Source organism: Arachis hypogaea, chromosome 7 (genome assembly GCF_003086295.3).
Source record: "Arachis hypogaea cultivar Tifrunner chromosome 7, arahy.Tifrunner.gnm2.J5K5, whole genome shotgun sequence".
Lineage (NCBI taxonomy): Eukaryota > Viridiplantae > Streptophyta > Magnoliopsida > Fabales > Fabaceae > Arachis > Arachis hypogaea.
Window position 1 is genome coordinate 14,767,881 of NC_092042.1, and position 18,964 is coordinate 14,786,844.

The window sequence follows — 18,964 nt, forward strand, 5'->3', positions numbered from 1 at the left end:
TGGACTCTGGTGTCTCATATCATGTCATTCCGAGACGTGAATTTTTCACTTCTTATACTGCTAAAAATTTTGGTAAGATCAAATTGGGAGATAAAGGGGTGTGTGATACCATTGGCATAGGTGATGTGTGGCTTGAAACCAACATAGAATGCAAATTACAGTTGAAGTATGTTAGGCATGTGACAGATATGCGGTTTAATCTGATTTCAGTGAAGACATTGGATCAAGATGAGTATTGCACTTCTTTTAGTAATGAAAAATGCAAGATTACCAAAAGGGTTGCTAAAGAAGACAATAGTTTTACTATTCTCTACCGGTTGTAAGTAAAGTTATACAAAGAAGAGGTGAATATAGCTAATAATTCCTCTTTTGATTTGTGACATATGCATCTTGGTCACTTGGGCGAGAAAGGACTAAGCGTTTTAGCCAAAAAGCACTCACTTCTCATGAAAGGTACAACTTTAAATACTTGTACTCATTATTTTGTTGAAAAGCATGCTAGAGTATCATTTCATAGTTCTAGATCTTATAGGAGATCACATGTTCTAGATTTAGTTCACACTGATATTTTCACTATGCATATTAAGAAACTAGGTGGTGCATCATGCTTTGTTATTTTTAGTGATGATTATTCTCGAAAAATGTAAGCTTTTGTTTTGAAATCTAAAAACCAGGTGCTCAATGTCCTCAAGCACTTTCATGCAAGTGTTGAAAGAGAAACAGAAAAGAAATTGAAATGTGTTTGAACAGATAATGGTGGTTAATACAGAAATCTGTTTGAAGAGTATTGCAAAGGACATGAGATTAAGCTTGAGAAGATAGTTCATAAGACTCCCCAACATAATGAAATTACAGAGAGAATGAATCGCACTATCAATGATAGAGTCAGGTGTATGCTCTCTCATGCAAAGTTGCCTAAATTTTTTTGGAGTGAAGCGATAAGGACTGCAGTAGATTTCATCAATCTTTCTTCTTCAATTCCACTAAATGGTGATGTCCTAGAGAAAGTTTAGAGAGAGAAAGATGTCTCCTATAGTCACTTGCAAGTATTCGACTGCAGAAATTTTGTTCACATTCCAAGAGATGAAAGGTCCAAACTTGATGAAAAATCAAAGCAGAGTATCTTCATGGGTTATGGTCACGAAGACTTTGGTTATAGATTATGAAATTCGGTGAGCAAGAAAATAATTAGAAGTTGAGATGTGATTTTTCTTGAAGACCAAACTATTGAAGACCTTGAGAAGATAGATAAGTCAATAATAAGTGTTAGGCATTCTGCTGATGATGAACCTGGTCCTTTCACTAGACCTCCTATTGATGGAAAAGATGTACAAGTTGATAATGATGGTGATGATTTGCATGATGAACCTACACCTCAACCTGAGGTGCCAGATGCAGAAGTTCTACCAGATGTTGAAGTTCTACCTGAATCACTAGTTGAAACTAAATTAAGAAGAGAGTATCATTCTTCTCAAAGATACTCTCCTTGTGAGTATGTATATGATGAACACTCTGAGATTGGAAAGCTAGAGAGCTACCAGGAAGCTATGTCTGATGAGCATAAGGAAGATAGATTAAAGACCATGCAAGAAGAAATAAAATCCTTGCATGAGAATCATACATTTGAATTGGTGAAGTTGTCGAGTGGTAAGAGAGCATTCAAAGTATAAATGGGTATTCAAATTAAAAGCAGATGAAAATGTCTCACGACCAAGGTACACAACTCGGTTGGTTGTGAAAGGTTTTAAGTAGAAGAAAGGTATTGATTTTGAAGAGATTTTCTCTCCAGTTGTGAAGATGTCTTCTATTCGAATTGTGCTTAAATTGACGACTAGCTTGAATTTAGAGGTTAAGCAGCTTGATGTGAAGACTGCATTTCTTCACGATGACATAGATAAAAAAATTTATATGGAACAACCAGAGAGTTTCGAGATTAAAGGAAAGGAGCATCTTGTCTGCAAGTTGAAAAAAAGCTTATATGGGTTGAAGCAAGTGCCAAGGTAGTAGTACACGAAATTTGATTCTTTCATGGAAGGTCGTGGGTATAATAAGACTTTTTCTAATCATTATGTGTATATTAAGAAATTCTCTAATAGTGATTTATAATTCTCTTACTTTATGTTGATGACATATTGATTATTGATCATGATACTAAAAAGATTGAAATTCTTAAGAAATAACAAATCCTTTGTTATGAAGGATTTGGGTCCTGTAAAGAAAATCCTTGGCATAAGTATCACTCGTGACATGAATAATAAAAAACCGTGGTTGTCGTAGCAGAAGTATATTGAGAATGTTTTAGAAAGGTTTAGCATGAGTAATTTCAAACCTTCTAGTACTCCACTTGCTAGTCATTTTAAACTAAGTTTGCAACAATGTCCTACAAGTGAGAAAGAGAAAGAAAAAATGAATATTCTATATGCATCTGCAGTTAGTAGTTTGATGTATGTTGTAGTTTGTATTAGGCCAGATATTACTCATGCCGTTGGAGTTGTTAATCGATTTCTCTCTAATCCTGGCAAGGGATACTGGCAAGCAGTGAAGTGGGTTCTCAGATATCTTAATGGTACTTCTAGAGTTTAATTATGCTTTGGAAGTGGCCAACCTGTATTGGATAGTTATACATATGCGAACATGGCTGGGGATGATCTTGATTCAAAGAAGTCTACTTCTGGTTATATGATGACTTTTGTAGGGGGAGCTGTTTCGTGGCAATATCGACTTCAGAAATGTGTTGCTTTGTCTACTACAGAGGCAGAAGAAACATTGTTGGTGAAGTTTCTAAGGATCTCTTGTGGATGAAGAAATTTTTACAATAGTCAGGCATCAATTAAGAGAAGTTTGTGTTATTTTGTGACAACCAAAGTGCTATTCATTTCAGCAAGAATCTGACATTTCACTGTAGATCAAAACACATAAAGGTGAGGTATCATTGGATACGTCAAACGCTTGAGATGAAGTCATATGCACTTGAGAAGATTCATACTGGTAACAATGATTCAGATATAATGACTAAAAATTTATCTGTAGTAAAGTTTGATTCCTGCAAAGAGAAGGCAGATTTGATAGAACAACCTATTTCCATTTGAGTCGGTGAAGGAGAAATTTGTTGGTGGGTTCCCAACTCAAGTGGGACCCACACTTTAAAATAAAAGAAAAAATAATAATAAAAGAAGTAGTGGCTTATAGCCACAGGTAATAAAAAAAAGTAGAGAAAGTGGTGGAGTCCTTCGTTTGAAAAAGAAAAAGAAAGAAAGAGAGGGAGAATAATTTGATCTCATTAAATTGGTAAACTTGTTCTATTTCTTATGAAATTTTAGTTTGTTGTTTTTGGTGTAGAGATGAACATTAAGGTATAACTTGTTAGTTGTATTGCCTGCTCTTTTGTCTGATTTGAGATACCCATTTTTGTGGAGTATTTATGTTGGTTCCGTCAGTTTTGATGATCTATTTTATTGATTGTTGAGATGGTCTAGTGCTTCTAAAAAGACTGATTGTGTATCCATTATTTTGATAGTAGAAGATTTCACTAGACTAGGTTCTATGGATTTTTTATTCCTCTTTTGGAGGAGTTTCACAGTAAAAATTCTTGTATTTAATTATTTAATTTCTGCTATTATATTTATTGTTTGGAATATTTTTGGAGTTACTTATTTAATTGCACAAGTTTTGAGAAAATATTTTTTGGCATTTTCGCTGTTAAACAGATTTTTGTCTTAACCTTAATTTTTCTCAACAATTTCTTGTATAATTTTTAAATATATGTATATATAAATAAGGTGGGTACTCTAATAAAAATTTTATAATTATTTTTATGTAAATTTTTTTAGACCTTTAAATAATAAATTGTAGAATTAAATTTTAATATGTTATAAAAGTATTATTTTTATTTAAAATATGACCAAATAAATAAATCATACTTTTATACAAAAATATCTTCATAAAAAGATTACGGGTGCTACTTACATGCGGACGCCAAAAACATCTTGTGGTAAAGACAATGATATTTTTCCAATGACTATCAAAAGCGTGTCCCAAATTTCAATTAAGCAAGTATCGTTGTATTAAATTAATCGGTTCAATCCTCATTAATTTATAAAAAGATTAATTTTGCGATTCATTATGCTCATTAATTTTATATTATTATTCAGTTTTTATTTTATTTTTTAAATTCAATAAAAAATATTTTTATATAATCAAAATATTATAAAATTTTAAAATATATTTATTATTTTTTGAAATTATATTTTTTATTAAAATTAATATAAAAAATATTTTTTATTAAAATAAAATCATAAATTACGAAAACATACTTACCACTCTTTTAAAATTATATTTTTACTAAATTTTACAAAAAAAAATTTCAAAGCACACAAATTATAAATTTCTAAAACATTCTTATCATTCCCTAAAATTATAATTTGAAAAAAATATCCTAATTATTCTTCTGAAATTGTATTTTGTACCAGATAAATTTTCAAAAATATTTATTATTCTCTTAAGATTATATTTTGGTTAAATTCTACAAAAAATAATTTTTATGTCAAAATAAAAGGTTTAAATTTCTAAAGTATACTCATCACTTTTTTAAATTATATTTTGTACTATAAATTATACTAAAAATAATGTGTATATGAACACGATTTATTTATGATAAATAGAAGTATCACCTTAAATATGTTATAAAACTTAAAAGAATAAAAAATACTATCTTTTGTTCCAAATAAGTATTTAGTTTTAAAACTTTATTTGGTTCCAAGAAGAGACTAACTAAAAGAGTTAATAACAATATTTATTATTGTTTTCATTACATGGAGTTAGGGCCGAAAGTGAGTCAAGTCAACTCATGAGCTAACTCGAACTCAACTCGTTAATAGCTCGATAAGCTAAGTTCATGAGCTAGTGAGTCAAGCTTGAACTTGTAAAAGCCTAAACCTAAGTGCTCCCCCTTCTCTCTGATATTAGGGTTTTTATTTTACTTTCTCTTTAATTTAAGCATTTAATTCTTATTTTAATGTAGTTTCATTTATGTTTCTATGCTTTCTTGTCTTTATCTTCTTAATTTCTTTTCTCATTTTCTCAATTTTGTCATCTTTGGTTTTATGAACACTCTTATTACTTTTGATTTCATTTAATGCAATTTTGATATTTTATATTTCTTTAATGCTTGTTTGAGTTCTTGTTATTATTCTCATGTAATTGGTAGTATAAATTTAATTTTTATTGCAATTTATGATATTTTTTCTTTTATGCATGCTAAGTGTTTGATAAAATATCTCTTCTAATTTTTGTATAGTTTTCATACTCTTGACTTGGAATTGGATAATTAGGTGACATTGAGTTATAGATGTCCATTATTCGATATTGTGATTAGGATTGTTAGTTGGTTTGGTTTCCACTAACGCTAGTCTTTCACTAAGTTAATTAGTGAGTTGATTAGGACTTGTGGATTGAGATCAATTATGCCCTTTTGACTTATTCTCGATGTTAGGATAGACTAATTGGGATTAATTCTTAGCAATTATCATGTTTGTGGTCTATGATTATGATATGAATCCTTGTCAAGAGTCTTTTTTGCCACTTGATCTCCCTTTTTGCTTTACTTGCTTTGAATTTTAATTTTCTTGTATGCTTATATAATTTCTTGCATTTTAATTACTTGTTATCCCAAAACTCCCTTGTCTCGTAGCCAATAATTGAATATTTCATTGCAATTCTTAGGGAGAACAACCCGGAATTTAAAACTCCCGATTATATTTGTTTTGGATTGTGACAATTCTTTGTTTAAACTTTGATTGTGAGAGTTCATTGTTGGTTTGGACTGTGCTAAACGAAATGATTCTTATTTTGATTAATTCTTAAATGAGCCGAGCTTGAGTTTGGATAAGTTCAGCTCATTAACTCGTGAGTTGACTCGATTATATATATATATATATCCTATATGCATTTAATCTACACTTTTAATATTATATATATACATATAAAATAGTAATATATAATTATATATATATATTAATGATCTTAATTATTTAAAATTTTATATTTATTTTTTACATATAATTTTGATGTAGGACATAAATAAAAAATTTATAATTTATTGATAGATAACAATATTTAAAATTGATCTTTTTAAATATTTTTTAAAATATATAAGTTATAATTTATTGATATAAAATTATAGATTATGTATTTATGTTTCTATTATTTGAGCCAGCTCGTGAGCTCGAGCCAGCTCGTGAGCTCAAGTCAGCTCGTGAGCTTTCAGTGAGGCAAACTTGAGCTTAAGAAATAGGCTCGATTCTTAATAAGTCGAGCTTGAATTTGGTCTAGTTCGACTCAGCTCGACTCACTTCCAGCCCTACATGGAGTGGAATAAAACAGTTCACAATGCTCATTGGTCATCTTTTTTCTTTTTTAAAATTAGATGTAAAATAAAAAATACTTTTTAGATTAATTAATTTTTATCTAAAATATATTTTTAGAAAAGTTATTGTTATGGCCCGGCCCAAACCACTCGCGGGCCAACTCGACCCATGGACGACCCGACTCGAACGGTCAGGCACATTCGGCTCACCTCGCGACTCGGACACGCGTCCTTGACAGCTCTCTACTACAGCTGTGCAAGGAAGCTTCGAGGAAGGTGAGCCTGTCCTCACGGGGCCCACCCCTAACATGGTATAAATGGGGAGGGACCTGTCCCTCCCCCTAGATACGTCACACTACCTTACTCTCTTTTTCACCTGCACATTTGACTGACTTGAGCGTCGGAGAATCATTGCAGGTGACCCCCCTCCTCGTCGAGAGCTCGGAACGTCGGTTCCCCATCTTGCCCTCACGACCTATTCCAGATCATGCCCCAGCTGTCCACACAAGGACCATTCCGAACCGTCCGGTACCCGACCTACCGAACATTGGCGCCGTCTGTGGAGAGATTGAATGGAGATCGTGCCAGGTCCAGGGGACCATAGCCGCACGGCGGTCCTCGAGGGGGTGGCCTCTGTTGCCTTCCCCCACGAGTGGTTGAGATCCCCTCCACGACGAATCGAGCCGTAGTTGAGAGAACAAGAAAGGTGCCCCTTCGGGGGAACTGGTAGCGACAACGCCAGGATAATGTAGGAGCTGCGCCACAGGGGGCAGAACCTGGAGCACCAACTGGCAGATCAGGAACACCGTCAACAGACCTCTGACCCCGATTACTCTCAGTCTCCCGAGAGTCGGGGAAGAGCCTCCCACCGAAGTAGTCGCTCCCGACGTACTTCCGTCCTGAGATCGGAATCGGGGAGTAGCAGGGAGAATGTTGAAAACCCCAGGAGGCGAAACGACACAATCATCTATGCCCGGGGCAAATGGGTGGGCGTCATGAGGCGAGACCGCGAAAATAGAGAAGAGAGGTCCGGGGGAACACGGCGACCTGTCATCATGGGTGCCACCCCATTCTATCGTTCTATCCTCGAGGTCCGATTGCCAAAGCACTTTGACAAATCGACGGACATGAGGTATGACGGGACACAAGACCCACAGGAGCACCTCACGGACTTTGAGGCCCGAATGAACCTCGAGGGAGTAGGAGACGAAGTAAGGTGTCGCGCTTTCTCGGTTACCCTGGCGGGCCCTGCGATACGGTGGTTCAATAGCCTCCCACAGGGCTCCGTGGCCATTTTCTCGGACATCAGTCGTGCCTTCTTAGCCCAATTCACCACCAGAATCGCCAAGGCTAAACACCCGATCAATCTGCTCGGCGTCACTCAGAAAGCCGACGAAATAACCAGAAAGTACCTAGATCGCTTCAATGACGAATGCTTGAAAACTGAGGGGTTAACAGATTCGGTGGCGAGTCTGTGACTGACAAACGAACTTCTCAACGAGGACTTTAGAAAGCATCTCACCATGAAGCTGGCCTGGACGATGCAAGAGATCCAAACGGTAGCCCACGAATACATTAATGATGAGAAATTCAGCTGAGTAGTGGCTGCCAACAAGCGGCAACCCTCCTATACTCAGCCCAGGCAACATAGCAACGGAGAAAGACAGAAGGAACACGCCAGAGACGGCGGCCCAAATAGGACTGCTAGACCGTTTCCTCGTGTGGGGAAGTTCACCAACTACACTCCCCTCACTCTCCCCATCGTTGAAGTCTACCAGCAGATAGCTGAGAAGGGAATCTTGTCGAAGCCCCGTCCACTGAAGGATCGGACTGGCGGTAACAAGAGCCTCTACTGCGATTACCACCAAGGCTACGGACATAAAACGCAAGACTGTTTCGATTTGAAGGACGTACTGGAACAAGCGATCAGGGACGGGAAACTAGCCGAATTTTCCTATCTCATCAGAGAACCGAGAAGACGAGGTCGAGACAACGACGGGAAAGATAAGACCCGAACAGCGAAGCGGCAACAAGAGCCAAGGGACGAGGATCACGGTCTTACCGTGATAAATGTAGTAACTGCGAGGAACACGGCCCCAAGATCGAGATCGTCACACAGAAAAGACGCCAAAGTCCTGGCGATCTCCTCCTCTTCACAAAGTTCCAAGAGAGCCCCACCCATTTCTTTCGGCCAAGAAGACCGATGGTTCGACGAGATCTTGGAAAACCCTCCCATGGTCATCACGGCCAGGGTGGAAACCGGCCTCATCAAACGGATCCTTATAGACACGGGGGCAGACTTGAACATTATGTTTCGCAATGTCTTTGATGCATTAGGACTGCGGGACACCGACCTGACAACTCACCAGCACGGTGTCGTAGGGCTAGGCGATCACTTCATCAAACCTGACGGGATAATCTCCCTGCCGGTCTCCATTGGAGGGGAATAGGGACGGAGATCGGTTATGGCCGAGTTCGTAATTCTGCGAGACTCCATGGCCTATAACATCATACTAGGGAGAAAAACCATCAACGATGTCGGAGCCATAATCAGCACAAAGCTGCTAGTAATGAAGTTCATCACGGACAACAGATCTGTAGGGTCCATAAAAGGGGAGTTAGAAACGGCGGTCGCTTGCGACAACGCCGGCCTCTCCTTGAAGAAAAAGTCCAAAGAAGTATTGGGGGTGTTCCTGGCCGACCTGGACGCCCGTGTCGACGATAACCCTAGGCCAGAACCAGAGGGGGACCTAGAGAAGTTCAGGGTTGGAGACACAGAGGAGAAGTTCACGTTCATAAATAGAAACCTCCTGCATGAATTGAAAGAGCCTTTGGTAGAGATGATCAGGGCCAACGGCGACCTGTTCGCCTGGACACCAGCCGACATGCCGGGCATAGACCCTCACCTTATGTCACACCACCTGGCCATCAAGCCTAAAGCTCGGCCAGTGGCCCAAAGGAGAAGGAGAATGTCACAAAAAAGAGCAGAGGAGGTGGCCAGGCAAACGGCTAGCCTCCTAGAAGCAGCCTTTATTCGAGAACTAGACTACTCGACTTGGTTGTCGAACATAGTCCTGGTAAAAAAGCACAATGGGAGGTGGAGAATGTGCATAAACTACTCCGACCTTAACAAAGCATGTCCCAAGGACTGCTACCCCCTCCCCAACATTGATGCGCTCGTCGATGCGGCAGCAGGGTACCGGTATCTGAGCTTCATGGACGCTTAATCCGGCTATAACCAGATACCTATGCACCGGCTTGACGAGGACAAAACAGCATTCATAACACCGAAAGGAATCTACTGCTACAAAGTTATGCCCTTTGGCCTGAAAAATGCGGGGGCCACATACCAGAGGCTGATGAACAAGATATTCAGCGATCTCATAGGAAAGACGGTAGAAGTCTATGTAGATGACATCCTTGCCAAGACCACCCGACCAGATGATCTCCTGCGTGACTTGAGCAACGTGTTCGCGTCCCTCCAACAAAATCGCATGAGGCTCAACCCACTCAAATGTGCCTTTGCCATGGAGGCCAAAAAATTCCTGGGATTCACGATCACTCAAAGGGGGGTAGAAGCCAATCCCGAAAAATGCCAAGCAATACTACAGATGAAAAGCCCAGGATGTATCAAAGATGTCCAAAGGTTGGCAGGAAGACTCACCGCGCTATCCTGTTTCCTCGGAGCATCCGCAGAAAAAGCCCTCCCTTTTTTCAATCTAATGAGAAAAGGGATGGCGTTCGAATGGACTCCTGCGTGCGAAGAGGCATTCCAATACTTCAAAGAGATCCTAGCAGCACCCCCGTACTCGGGAGGCCTAAAAACGGGGAACCACTTTACCTATACCTGGCCATAACGGAAGGAGCGCTGGCAGCAGTGTTGGTACGAGAAGAAGGGAGGACCCAACAGCCAATCTACTTCGTGAGTAGAGCGCTACAGGGAGTCGAAACGAGGTATAGCAAACTAGAGAAACTAGCACTGGTGCTCCTGACCTCTTCTCGCAGACTAAAGCAATACTTCCAGGGCCACCAGATCATTGTAAGAACAGATCAAGGAATCCGCCAAGTACTTCAAAAACCCAACTTCGCAGGAAGAATGATGACTTGGGCCATCAAACTCTCCCAATACGACCTACGGTATGAGCCCCGGCACGCAATCAAGGCACAGGCAATGGCCGACTTTCTGGTAGAAGTAACGGGAGACCACACCGAAGAACCAGGCATACGGTGGAGACTCCACGTGGACGGAGCTTCCAATCAAAAGTCTAGAGGAGCCGGAGTGATCTTGGAAAGTCCTGTCGGGGTCGTATACGAGCAATCGATCAAGTTTGAGTTCCCAGTATCAAACAACCAAGCGGAATATGAGGCCCTCCTAGGGGGTTTGGCCCTAGCTCGTGAAGTCGGTGTAACAAGGCTTGAAGTGTGTAGCAACTCGCAGGTTGTCACCTCAAAGGTAAACGGGAGCTACCAGGCCAGAGACTCATTACTACAAAAGTACCTGGAAAAGGTTAAAGAACTGAGCAGCCAGTTCGAGGAGATCACGATCTAACATGTCCTGAGGGAAAGAAACACACGAGCGGATCTCCTATCCAAGTTGGCGAGCACAAAACCAGGAATAGGCAACCGATCTCTCATCCAAGGCATGTTAAATGAACCGGCAGTTACCCTCCACCTGACGAAGGAAAACCCCTCCTGGATGGACCCAATCGTCGACTTCCTCAAGAGCGGCAAACCCCCTGACGACGAGAAAGCAGCCAAAACGTTGAGAAGGGAGGCAGCCAAGTTCACAACCATACAGGGACAACTTTTTAAGAAGGGACTCAGCCAGCCCCTATTGAAATGCCTACATCCCGAGCAGACGGACTATGTGCTCAGGGAGGTCCATGAAGGATGCTGCGGCCACCACATCGGGGGTAAAGCCCTAGCAAGAAAGCTCATCCGAGCCGGATACTACTGGCCATCAATGATGGAAGACTCCAAGAAATTTGTGAAAAAATGCACCAAGTGTCAAGAGAATGCTAATTTCCACAGGGCACCAGCTTTCGAGCTAAGCCTACTCACGTCCTCCCGACCCTTCGCCCAATGGGGAGTCGACCTCCTTGGACCATTTCCAGTGGGCCCAGGACAAGTCAAAAACCTCATAGTCGCCATCGACTACTACACCAAGTGGATAGAGGCCGAAGCGCTAGCCAGCATATCCTCCGCCAATTGCAGAAAGTTCATGTGGAGGCAAGTGATAACTCGATTCGGCATCCCGGAAGTTGTCATCTCAGACAACGGAATACAATTCACGGACAAGAAGTTCGTAGAATTCCTCAACGGCCTGTGTATAAAACAGAAGTTCTCTTTAGTAGAGCACCCCCAAACAAATGGACAAGTCGAGTCCGCAAATAAGGTGATCTTACAAGGCCTCAAAAAGCGACTGGGCGACAAGAAAGGTGCATGGGCTGATGAACTCGCTTCCGTTCTTTGGTCTTACCGAACAACCGAATAGTCTACCACGGGAGAAACCCCCTTCCGCCTAACACACGGAGTAGACGCAGTGATACCCGTAGAAATCGGCGAGCTGAGTCCGCGGCTACTTCTGAAGGGAGTAGAGGAAGTAGTGGAGAAAGACCTGATAGAGGAGGCAAGGGAGATGGCCCATCTGACATAAGTAGCACTAAGGCAAAGAATAGCCATGTGTTATAACGCCAAAGTGCTCACGAGGGAGTTCAAAAAAGATGACCTAGTCTTGCGACGCAACGACATAGGGCTCGCAACCAAAGGGAAAGGAAAGCTTGCGGAAAACTGGGAAGAACCCTACAGGGTCAGAGAAGTACTCGGCAAAGGAGCATACAAACTGGAGAAGCTCGATGGCAGGGAGATACCGAGAACCTGGAACGCAGGTAACCTGAGAAGATTTTATTCCTAGCTCGATCATGCCAACTAGGCGGTTCGAAGGTTTTAGTAAATTCATTGTCGCTTAAACACTTACTATGAATATACCTTTGTTTAACTACCAATTAATGTTCACTTAACAAATTTTCTCTTCCATCTTTGTTACACACCCTACGACAATACGTCCCTCATAACGAACGATAAGTGGGACAACAACACGGAACCCCGAGACTGATCACCCCGAAAGCCAAGTTAGAAAGCCATAACGGCCCCGATAATAGTAAAGGCACGACGCGGCCTCGCTAAAGATACCAACATAACGGTAAAACGAATAAACGAGCAACGGACAAATCGAAGCAACACTAAACAAAAAATATATCCATAAACCGGTCAAACGGCTGATAAAGTATAAAAGTTTCAAAAAGTACTACAACAAACCCACAAAATACGCAAGGTACAAGAGATCACTTCCTCGGCATATCAACAATCTTGTCGTCCTTAATCGTCTTGAAAACATCGATTGCCGATGTGTCGAAATCCGGAGCAACGATTTTTACCTGAGTCTTGAGAGCCTCTTCGGTCATAAAGATCGCACTCTTTCCTTGCTCTCTAACCTCCTTATGCTTCTTCTTGAATTCCTCAGCCTCATCCGAAGCAATCTTAGCGGCCGCAACGGCTGTATCCCGTTCCTTCTCCAAAGCGACCACTCGACCTTGCGCGGCACTCAGCTGGCTCTTCAGATTCATCTCCTGCTCAATCAAACGCGACACGGAGGCATCGGCAGTCTTCAACTTCTCCTCAGCAGACGCGGTCTTCTCCTCGGTAGTCTTCAGTTTCTCCTTCGTCTCATCCAACTGCCCTTGGAGTGTTTCAACTTGAACCTTGAATTTATTATTGGCAGTGACGGCAGACTCGAGCTTTCGGTGCAGTGACACCATGCCCGACAACTCAAACTCAGCCTTCCGGGCTATGGCCGCGCCGCGAAGGAGAGTGCGATACATCCATCGTGCTTGCCCCGAAAGGTCGGTACCATGGAAATGTTCTTCCATGCCAGGAAGCAATTGGGTATCTATAAACGACCTGCATCGAAGTTTCTCTCCATCACGGTAAGGACCCCTTCGGGGATAGATTGCGACCTTTGTCTCTTAGGAGTTGGAATGACCCTCAACTCCTCATCCTCAGCCTGACAAGCAGAAGACGAGTGTATGGTACCTGCCACTTCCTCGAGAATTGGGGAATCACGCGTCGGATTGACAAGTTGGTCCGACATGACGACGTCGGGAGGTGTGGGAGCCGTTTGTGTTCCCTCGTTCTCGGGAGGCACCACCGATTGCTCCCCGGCCTTCTCCCCATCCTCTTCCTCCAGGAAAGTCTTATACAAGTTCTCAAGGTCGGTCACTTCAGCAGACATCCCACTGCAAACAAGAAATTAACAAATTAGTAACCAGCATACTAAAGCAAAACAAGCAACCATGCAAAAAATAACACGACATAGACGACTCACGTATATAATCCTGGGTGACCTCCCGGCTACCCATGAGGAGGTGGGGATTCACATGATTTCTCCCGAAAACAGCCCATAACACGTCGGCTATTTTTCGGTCCACAGCCGATATCCCCTTGTAAGTAACCTTGATAAAAGTATTGGACCCCGCCCCGAAACTCCAATATGTCTGAATGAGGCGTTCCCCCTCCAACGATAACCAAAAAGGATGGCGACCCTTTATCGGCCGAACCTTAAAATACTTGTCCTTGAACCCATGGTAAGAGTCCTCGAACAAGCCGAATATCCTCCGTCCCTGAGCAGATCGGAAGGACATAAACCCCTTCCTCGCCTTCCCCTCCTTGGAAGGGTTCGTAAGGTTGAAGAAAAAAAGGAAGACGTCGACAGAAACTGGCAGCTCCAAATACTTGCATACTATCTCGAAATAGCGGATTGAAGCCCAACTGTTCAGATGCAACTGCGACGGCACCACGAAAATCCGACTGAGAAGCCCCCATTTGAACGGCAGAGAAGGGGGTGCGAACCCCCACTTGGGTGAACATGGCTTTGTAAAACCAAATCCAATCGGCAACCCGGGGGGCATGGAAGTTGAGCTCGTATAACCGCTCATGAGGAGCAGGAATGTAGACATCATAATTGGCCTCCTCATCAGTACCCCCACATAGGTACTCGGCCTGACGAAATTCGGTGAGCTCCTCCTCACCCATCTGGTTTGGGGAGTCCCGGAGGTCGAAAACCACCCAAGCATATGGGTCGTAACTCGCATCGGAGGTAAAAGCCCGGGTGACAAAACAAGGCATACCTACAGTGGGGGCACCATTAGATCAGTCTATGAGGTCGGGAGCTAAAAAAAACCCAGAAACTACACTTAACCCATTCTACAACTCAAACTAAGCATGCCTAAAGACAAACCCCGTCGAAAACCTACCCTGAAATGGCAATCCCCCTAACAATACTCCTACTCCACACAAAAGAAGATCAAGCAAACAACATGCATGCGATAAGAGGCAGTAGCAGGAGCTAAAACAAATGCAAGGTAAAAACAGAAAACCAAATGTTTACCTGGATTAGTTTTGAAATATCAAGGAAGGAAGAAGAGAAGCAGATGCACAATGAAGCAAGAACAGCCTTCTGGGAAATCTGGAAATCAAGAAGAGGGAGATGAGCGAATGAGGAGGATGGAGATAAGCAAACGTTAGAAATAGAAGCGAATGCAAAACGGTTTTAAAACTGCTCCCCAAAGGAGCGTGAAAAGGCCAAGGATAAATCGGTCTTTGCACGTAGGATTTCCCAACCCATTATGAATATTTAATGCTCTGCACAAGAAATGAGGCGACGGATGATCGCCCCAACAGCGAACGGGCACGCACACAGGAGGCGCGTTCCCTCCACGGACGACCGACCTGGCGACAACGAACGAGAAGAGAGAACACGTCACCAACAGCACGTGCGGCTGTTGCCAGCGCGTTGGGGGCACTGTTACGGCCCGGCCAAAACCACTCGCGGGCCAACTCAACCCATAGACGACCTGACCCGAACAATCGGGCACATTCGGCTCACCTCGCGACCCGGACACGCGTCCTTGACAGCTCTCTACTATAGTTGTGCGAGGAAGCTTCGAGGAAGGTGGGCCTCTCCTCGCGGGGCCACCCCTGACATGGTATAAGTGGGGAGGGACCTGTCCCTCCACCAAGGTACGTCACACTACCTTACTCTCTTTTTCGCCTGCACATTCGACTGACTTGAGCGTCGGGGAGTCATTGCAGGTGACCCCCTCCTCGTCGAGAGCTCGGAACGTCGGTTCCCCATCTTGCCCTCACGACCCATTCCAGATCACGCCCCAGCTGTCCACACAAGGACCATTCTGAACTGTCCGATACCCGACCTACCGAACAGTTATGGTTATGTTTTATAAATTTATAAATTTTTACTTTTACAATTATTTTGTAGACTTTGATACAAAATATAATTTTAATAGAATAATAGTATTTTTAGAAATATATAACTTTATTTTAATAAAAAATATTTTTAGTATTGATTATAGTGCAAAATATAATTTCAGAAGAGTGGTGAGTATGTTTTAAAAATTTGTAACTTTTTATTTTGACGAAAAATTATTTTTTATAGAGTTAGGGCAAAATATAATCTTAAAAGAATGATGTGTATTTTTAGAAATTTATTTGGTATAAAATATAATTTTAGTAGAATAATTAATATATTTTTTAAATCTATATAACATTTTATTTTGACACATTTTTTATGGAATATACCACAAAGTATAATTTCAGAGGGTGATGAGAATGTTTTAAAAATTTATAATTTTTGTGCCGTAAAATTTGGTGAAAAATATAATTTTAAAAGAGTAACGAGCATGTTTTAGAAATTTATGATTTTATTTTAATAAAAAATATTTTTTACATTAATTTTAATAAAAATATAATTTCAAAAAATGATAAATATATTTTAAAATTTTATAATATTTTGATTATATAAAAAATATTTTTTATTGAATTTAAAAAATAAAATAAATACTGAATAATAATATAAAATTAATGAGCATAATGAATCGCTAAATCAATCTTTTTGTAAATTAACGAGGATTGAACTAACGATACTTGCTTAATTAAAATTTGGGACACAAATTTAGTAGTTATTGAACAAATATCATTATCTTTACCACAGGATATTTTTCGCGTCGGCATGCAAGTGGCCCCAAGATTATTTTGACGTCTTCATATTTGAGTAGCTCCCTAAAAATTAATTATTTCACTAACATAAAAATCTCTCTTACAATTTAATGTTATTCTCATATTAATGATAGAGCAACAAATTGGCAAGAGTGCGTGCCAAGCAAGGAAGAAAAGAATAAGAGTGGTCAAAATTAGAAGCAAGCCGCCGTAAAGGAATCTAAGACCTATAAATAAATGTGCTAGGCTTTTATTCATTGGCACGATTCAGCTAATCACCAATCATGGCTTTGGAAGAACCCCTTCAGCTTCACTTTGTCATGTTTCCATTAATGGCGCAAGGCCACATGATCCCTATGATGGACATTGCAAAGCTATTGTTGCAGCACAAGAACGTTACCATCACAGTTGTGACAACACCAAGCAATGCATCACGCTTCACATCAACCTTTGCCCGTTACCATATGAGAGTGCTTCAACTTCCATTCCCATCCAAACAAGCTGGTTTGCCAGAAGGCCTGGAGAACATGGACATGCTACCTTCCACTTCCATGACCATGAAATTTTTGAACGCAACAAAGTTTTTCCGCGAACCCGTGGAGAAGCTTCTAGAAGATCTAACACCGCCACCAAGCTGCATCGTCTCTGATATGAACTTATCATACACTAGGCACATCTCTAGCAAGTTCAACGTTCCCAGGATCTCTTTCGGTGGCGTAAACAACTTCTTCCTCTTGTGTCAACACTGTCTCCATGTCTACAATGTTAGCGAGAGGGAGCGGGAAACCGCTGAATCGGACTACTTTGTTTTGCCCGGTGTCCCTGACAGACTCCAATTTACCAAGGCGCAGATTCTGTTCAACCTGGACGAAAGCTGGAAAGAGTATAACGACGAAATGATGGCGGCGGAGGCGGTTACTTACGGCGTAATCATGAATTCCTTTCAAGAGTTGGAGCCTGCGTATGCGAAGGAATACAGCAAGATTAGAAACAACAAAGTCTGGTGTATTGGCCCTGTTTCACTAAGCAACAAGGATCAAGTGGATAAGGCGCAAAGAGGTATGGTTAGTTTTTCACGGAAACCTCTGGTAATCAAAGAAAATTAATAAAAAATAATTATAATTTATTTTATTTAGTATTTATGAATTGTTATGATAATTAATTAATACCAAATAATTTTTTTTTGTTTTTTTGTCTCTATAGTATTATTGGTTTAAAAGGAATGGGATTTAGCCAATTTTTTTTTTAAATTAACTTGTTTATTTTAAATTTTTAATTCTAGACTCTAAATTATATATCTAACAGGAAAAAGTGTTTCGATGGACGAGTGGCATCATTTGAAGTGGCTTGACTTGCAGAAACCGCAGAGTGTAATCTATGCATGCCTTGGAAGTGTAACCAGTTTGATTCCATTGCAGTTGATAGAGCTTGGTTTAGCCTTGGAAGCCTCGGGAAAACCCTTCATTTGGGTTATAAGGGAAGGAAGACAGTTAGAAGCTTTGGAAAAATGGATGAAGGAAGATGGATTTGAAGAAAGATGTAAAGATCAAGGTGTTGTAATTCGAGGTTGGGCTCCTCAGCTGCTAATATTGTCACACCCTTCCATTGGAGGGTTCATAACACATTGTGGTTGGAACTCTACCTTAGAAGCCGTGTGTGCCGGTGTACCAATGCTTACGTGGCCGCAATTTGGAGACCAATTTTTCAATGAAAAGTTAATTGTTCAGATATTGAAAGTTGGAGTAAGGGTTGGGGTGGAGTGTCCTGTTGCGTGGGGGAAGGAAGAGGAAATTGGTGTGCTGATAAAGAAGGAAGATGTTCAAAATGCAATAGAGGAGTTAATGGATGAGAGTATTGAAAAGGAAGAAAGAAGAAAAAGGATAAGAGAGCTTGCTGAGATGGCTAAGAAAGCTGTAGAAAAAGGTGGGTCTTCTCACTCAAATGTGACCCACCTTATCCAAGATATTATGCAAAAAACTAAGGGAGATATATGATATCGTTTGTAAGCATATCTTCCTATAAGAGGCAGAGACCTTAATTTCTCTAATGGCTTTTTCAAATTTGTTTAGGAGAGTCAATTTTATATTTTTGTTTCAACAACAGTGTTATATATCTGAGCTTATCATTGCTATTAAGTTTTAGTTTCAGCAGTCAGATCGAATCTCTAATCTCTGATAATAAAAGACTGCATTGTCATAACTGAAAGGGTTTTATAAACTCTTGTATTTTTTAAGAAACCAGCAGAAGAAGACCAAGAAAAATGAAAAAGTGTGAAATAATAGATAAAGAGGCATAAAAGAAGTGTACCCATATATCACCAATGAAACGGATATAATTTATGTTGCCATATATGACTTTGAAAGATTTTAAAAAATAGTGTTCGTACACCAAATATTTCAAATATTTTTTATATTTAATTATTACTAAATAATTATGTATTTAATTTATTTTTTATTTAATAAAATAAAAAGAATTCGTATATAATTGTTAAAAAAATATTAGTGTTAAATTAGTATTTATATAAAGGAT

The 18,964-nt window shown here is 40.6% G+C and overlaps 2 protein-coding genes across 2 annotated transcripts; both read left to right on the forward strand.

Annotated features, from left to right (window-relative positions):
• The first annotated feature begins 8,829 nt into the window (after window positions 1-8,829).
• LOC140174295 (uncharacterized) lies at window positions 8,830-9,591 on the forward strand. Its single transcript, XM_072198712.1, has one exon. It carries the CDS (start codon window positions 8,830-8,832, stop codon window positions 9,589-9,591), a length of 762 nt encoding a protein of 253 aa, XP_072054813.1.
• Window positions 9,592-16,483: 6,892 nt separating this feature from the next.
• LOC112702584 (UDP-glycosyltransferase 73C3) lies at window positions 16,484-18,634 on the forward strand. The gene is made up of 2 exons (XM_025753692.3): window positions 16,484-17,494; window positions 17,741-18,634. The coding sequence occupies exons 1-2, from the start codon at window positions 16,720-16,722 to the stop codon at window positions 18,427-18,429; spliced, it is 1,464 nt and encodes a 487-aa protein (XP_025609477.1). The 5' UTR covers window positions 16,484-16,719; the 3' UTR covers window positions 18,430-18,634.
• The last annotated feature ends 330 nt before the right edge of the window (window positions 18,635-18,964 follow it).

Coding starts and splice junctions, on each gene's coding strand:
- LOC140174295 (XM_072198712.1), top strand. CDS start 8,830: ATGGCCGAGTTCGTAATTCTGCGAGACTCCATGGCCTATAACATCATA.
- LOC112702584 (XM_025753692.3), top strand. CDS start 16,720: ATGGCTTTGGAAGAACCCCTTCAGCTTCACTTTGTCATGTTTCCATTA. Junction 17,495..17,740: donor AGTGGATAAGGCGCAAAGAG/GTATGGTTAGTT, acceptor TATATCTAACAG/GAAAAAGTGTTTCGATGGAC.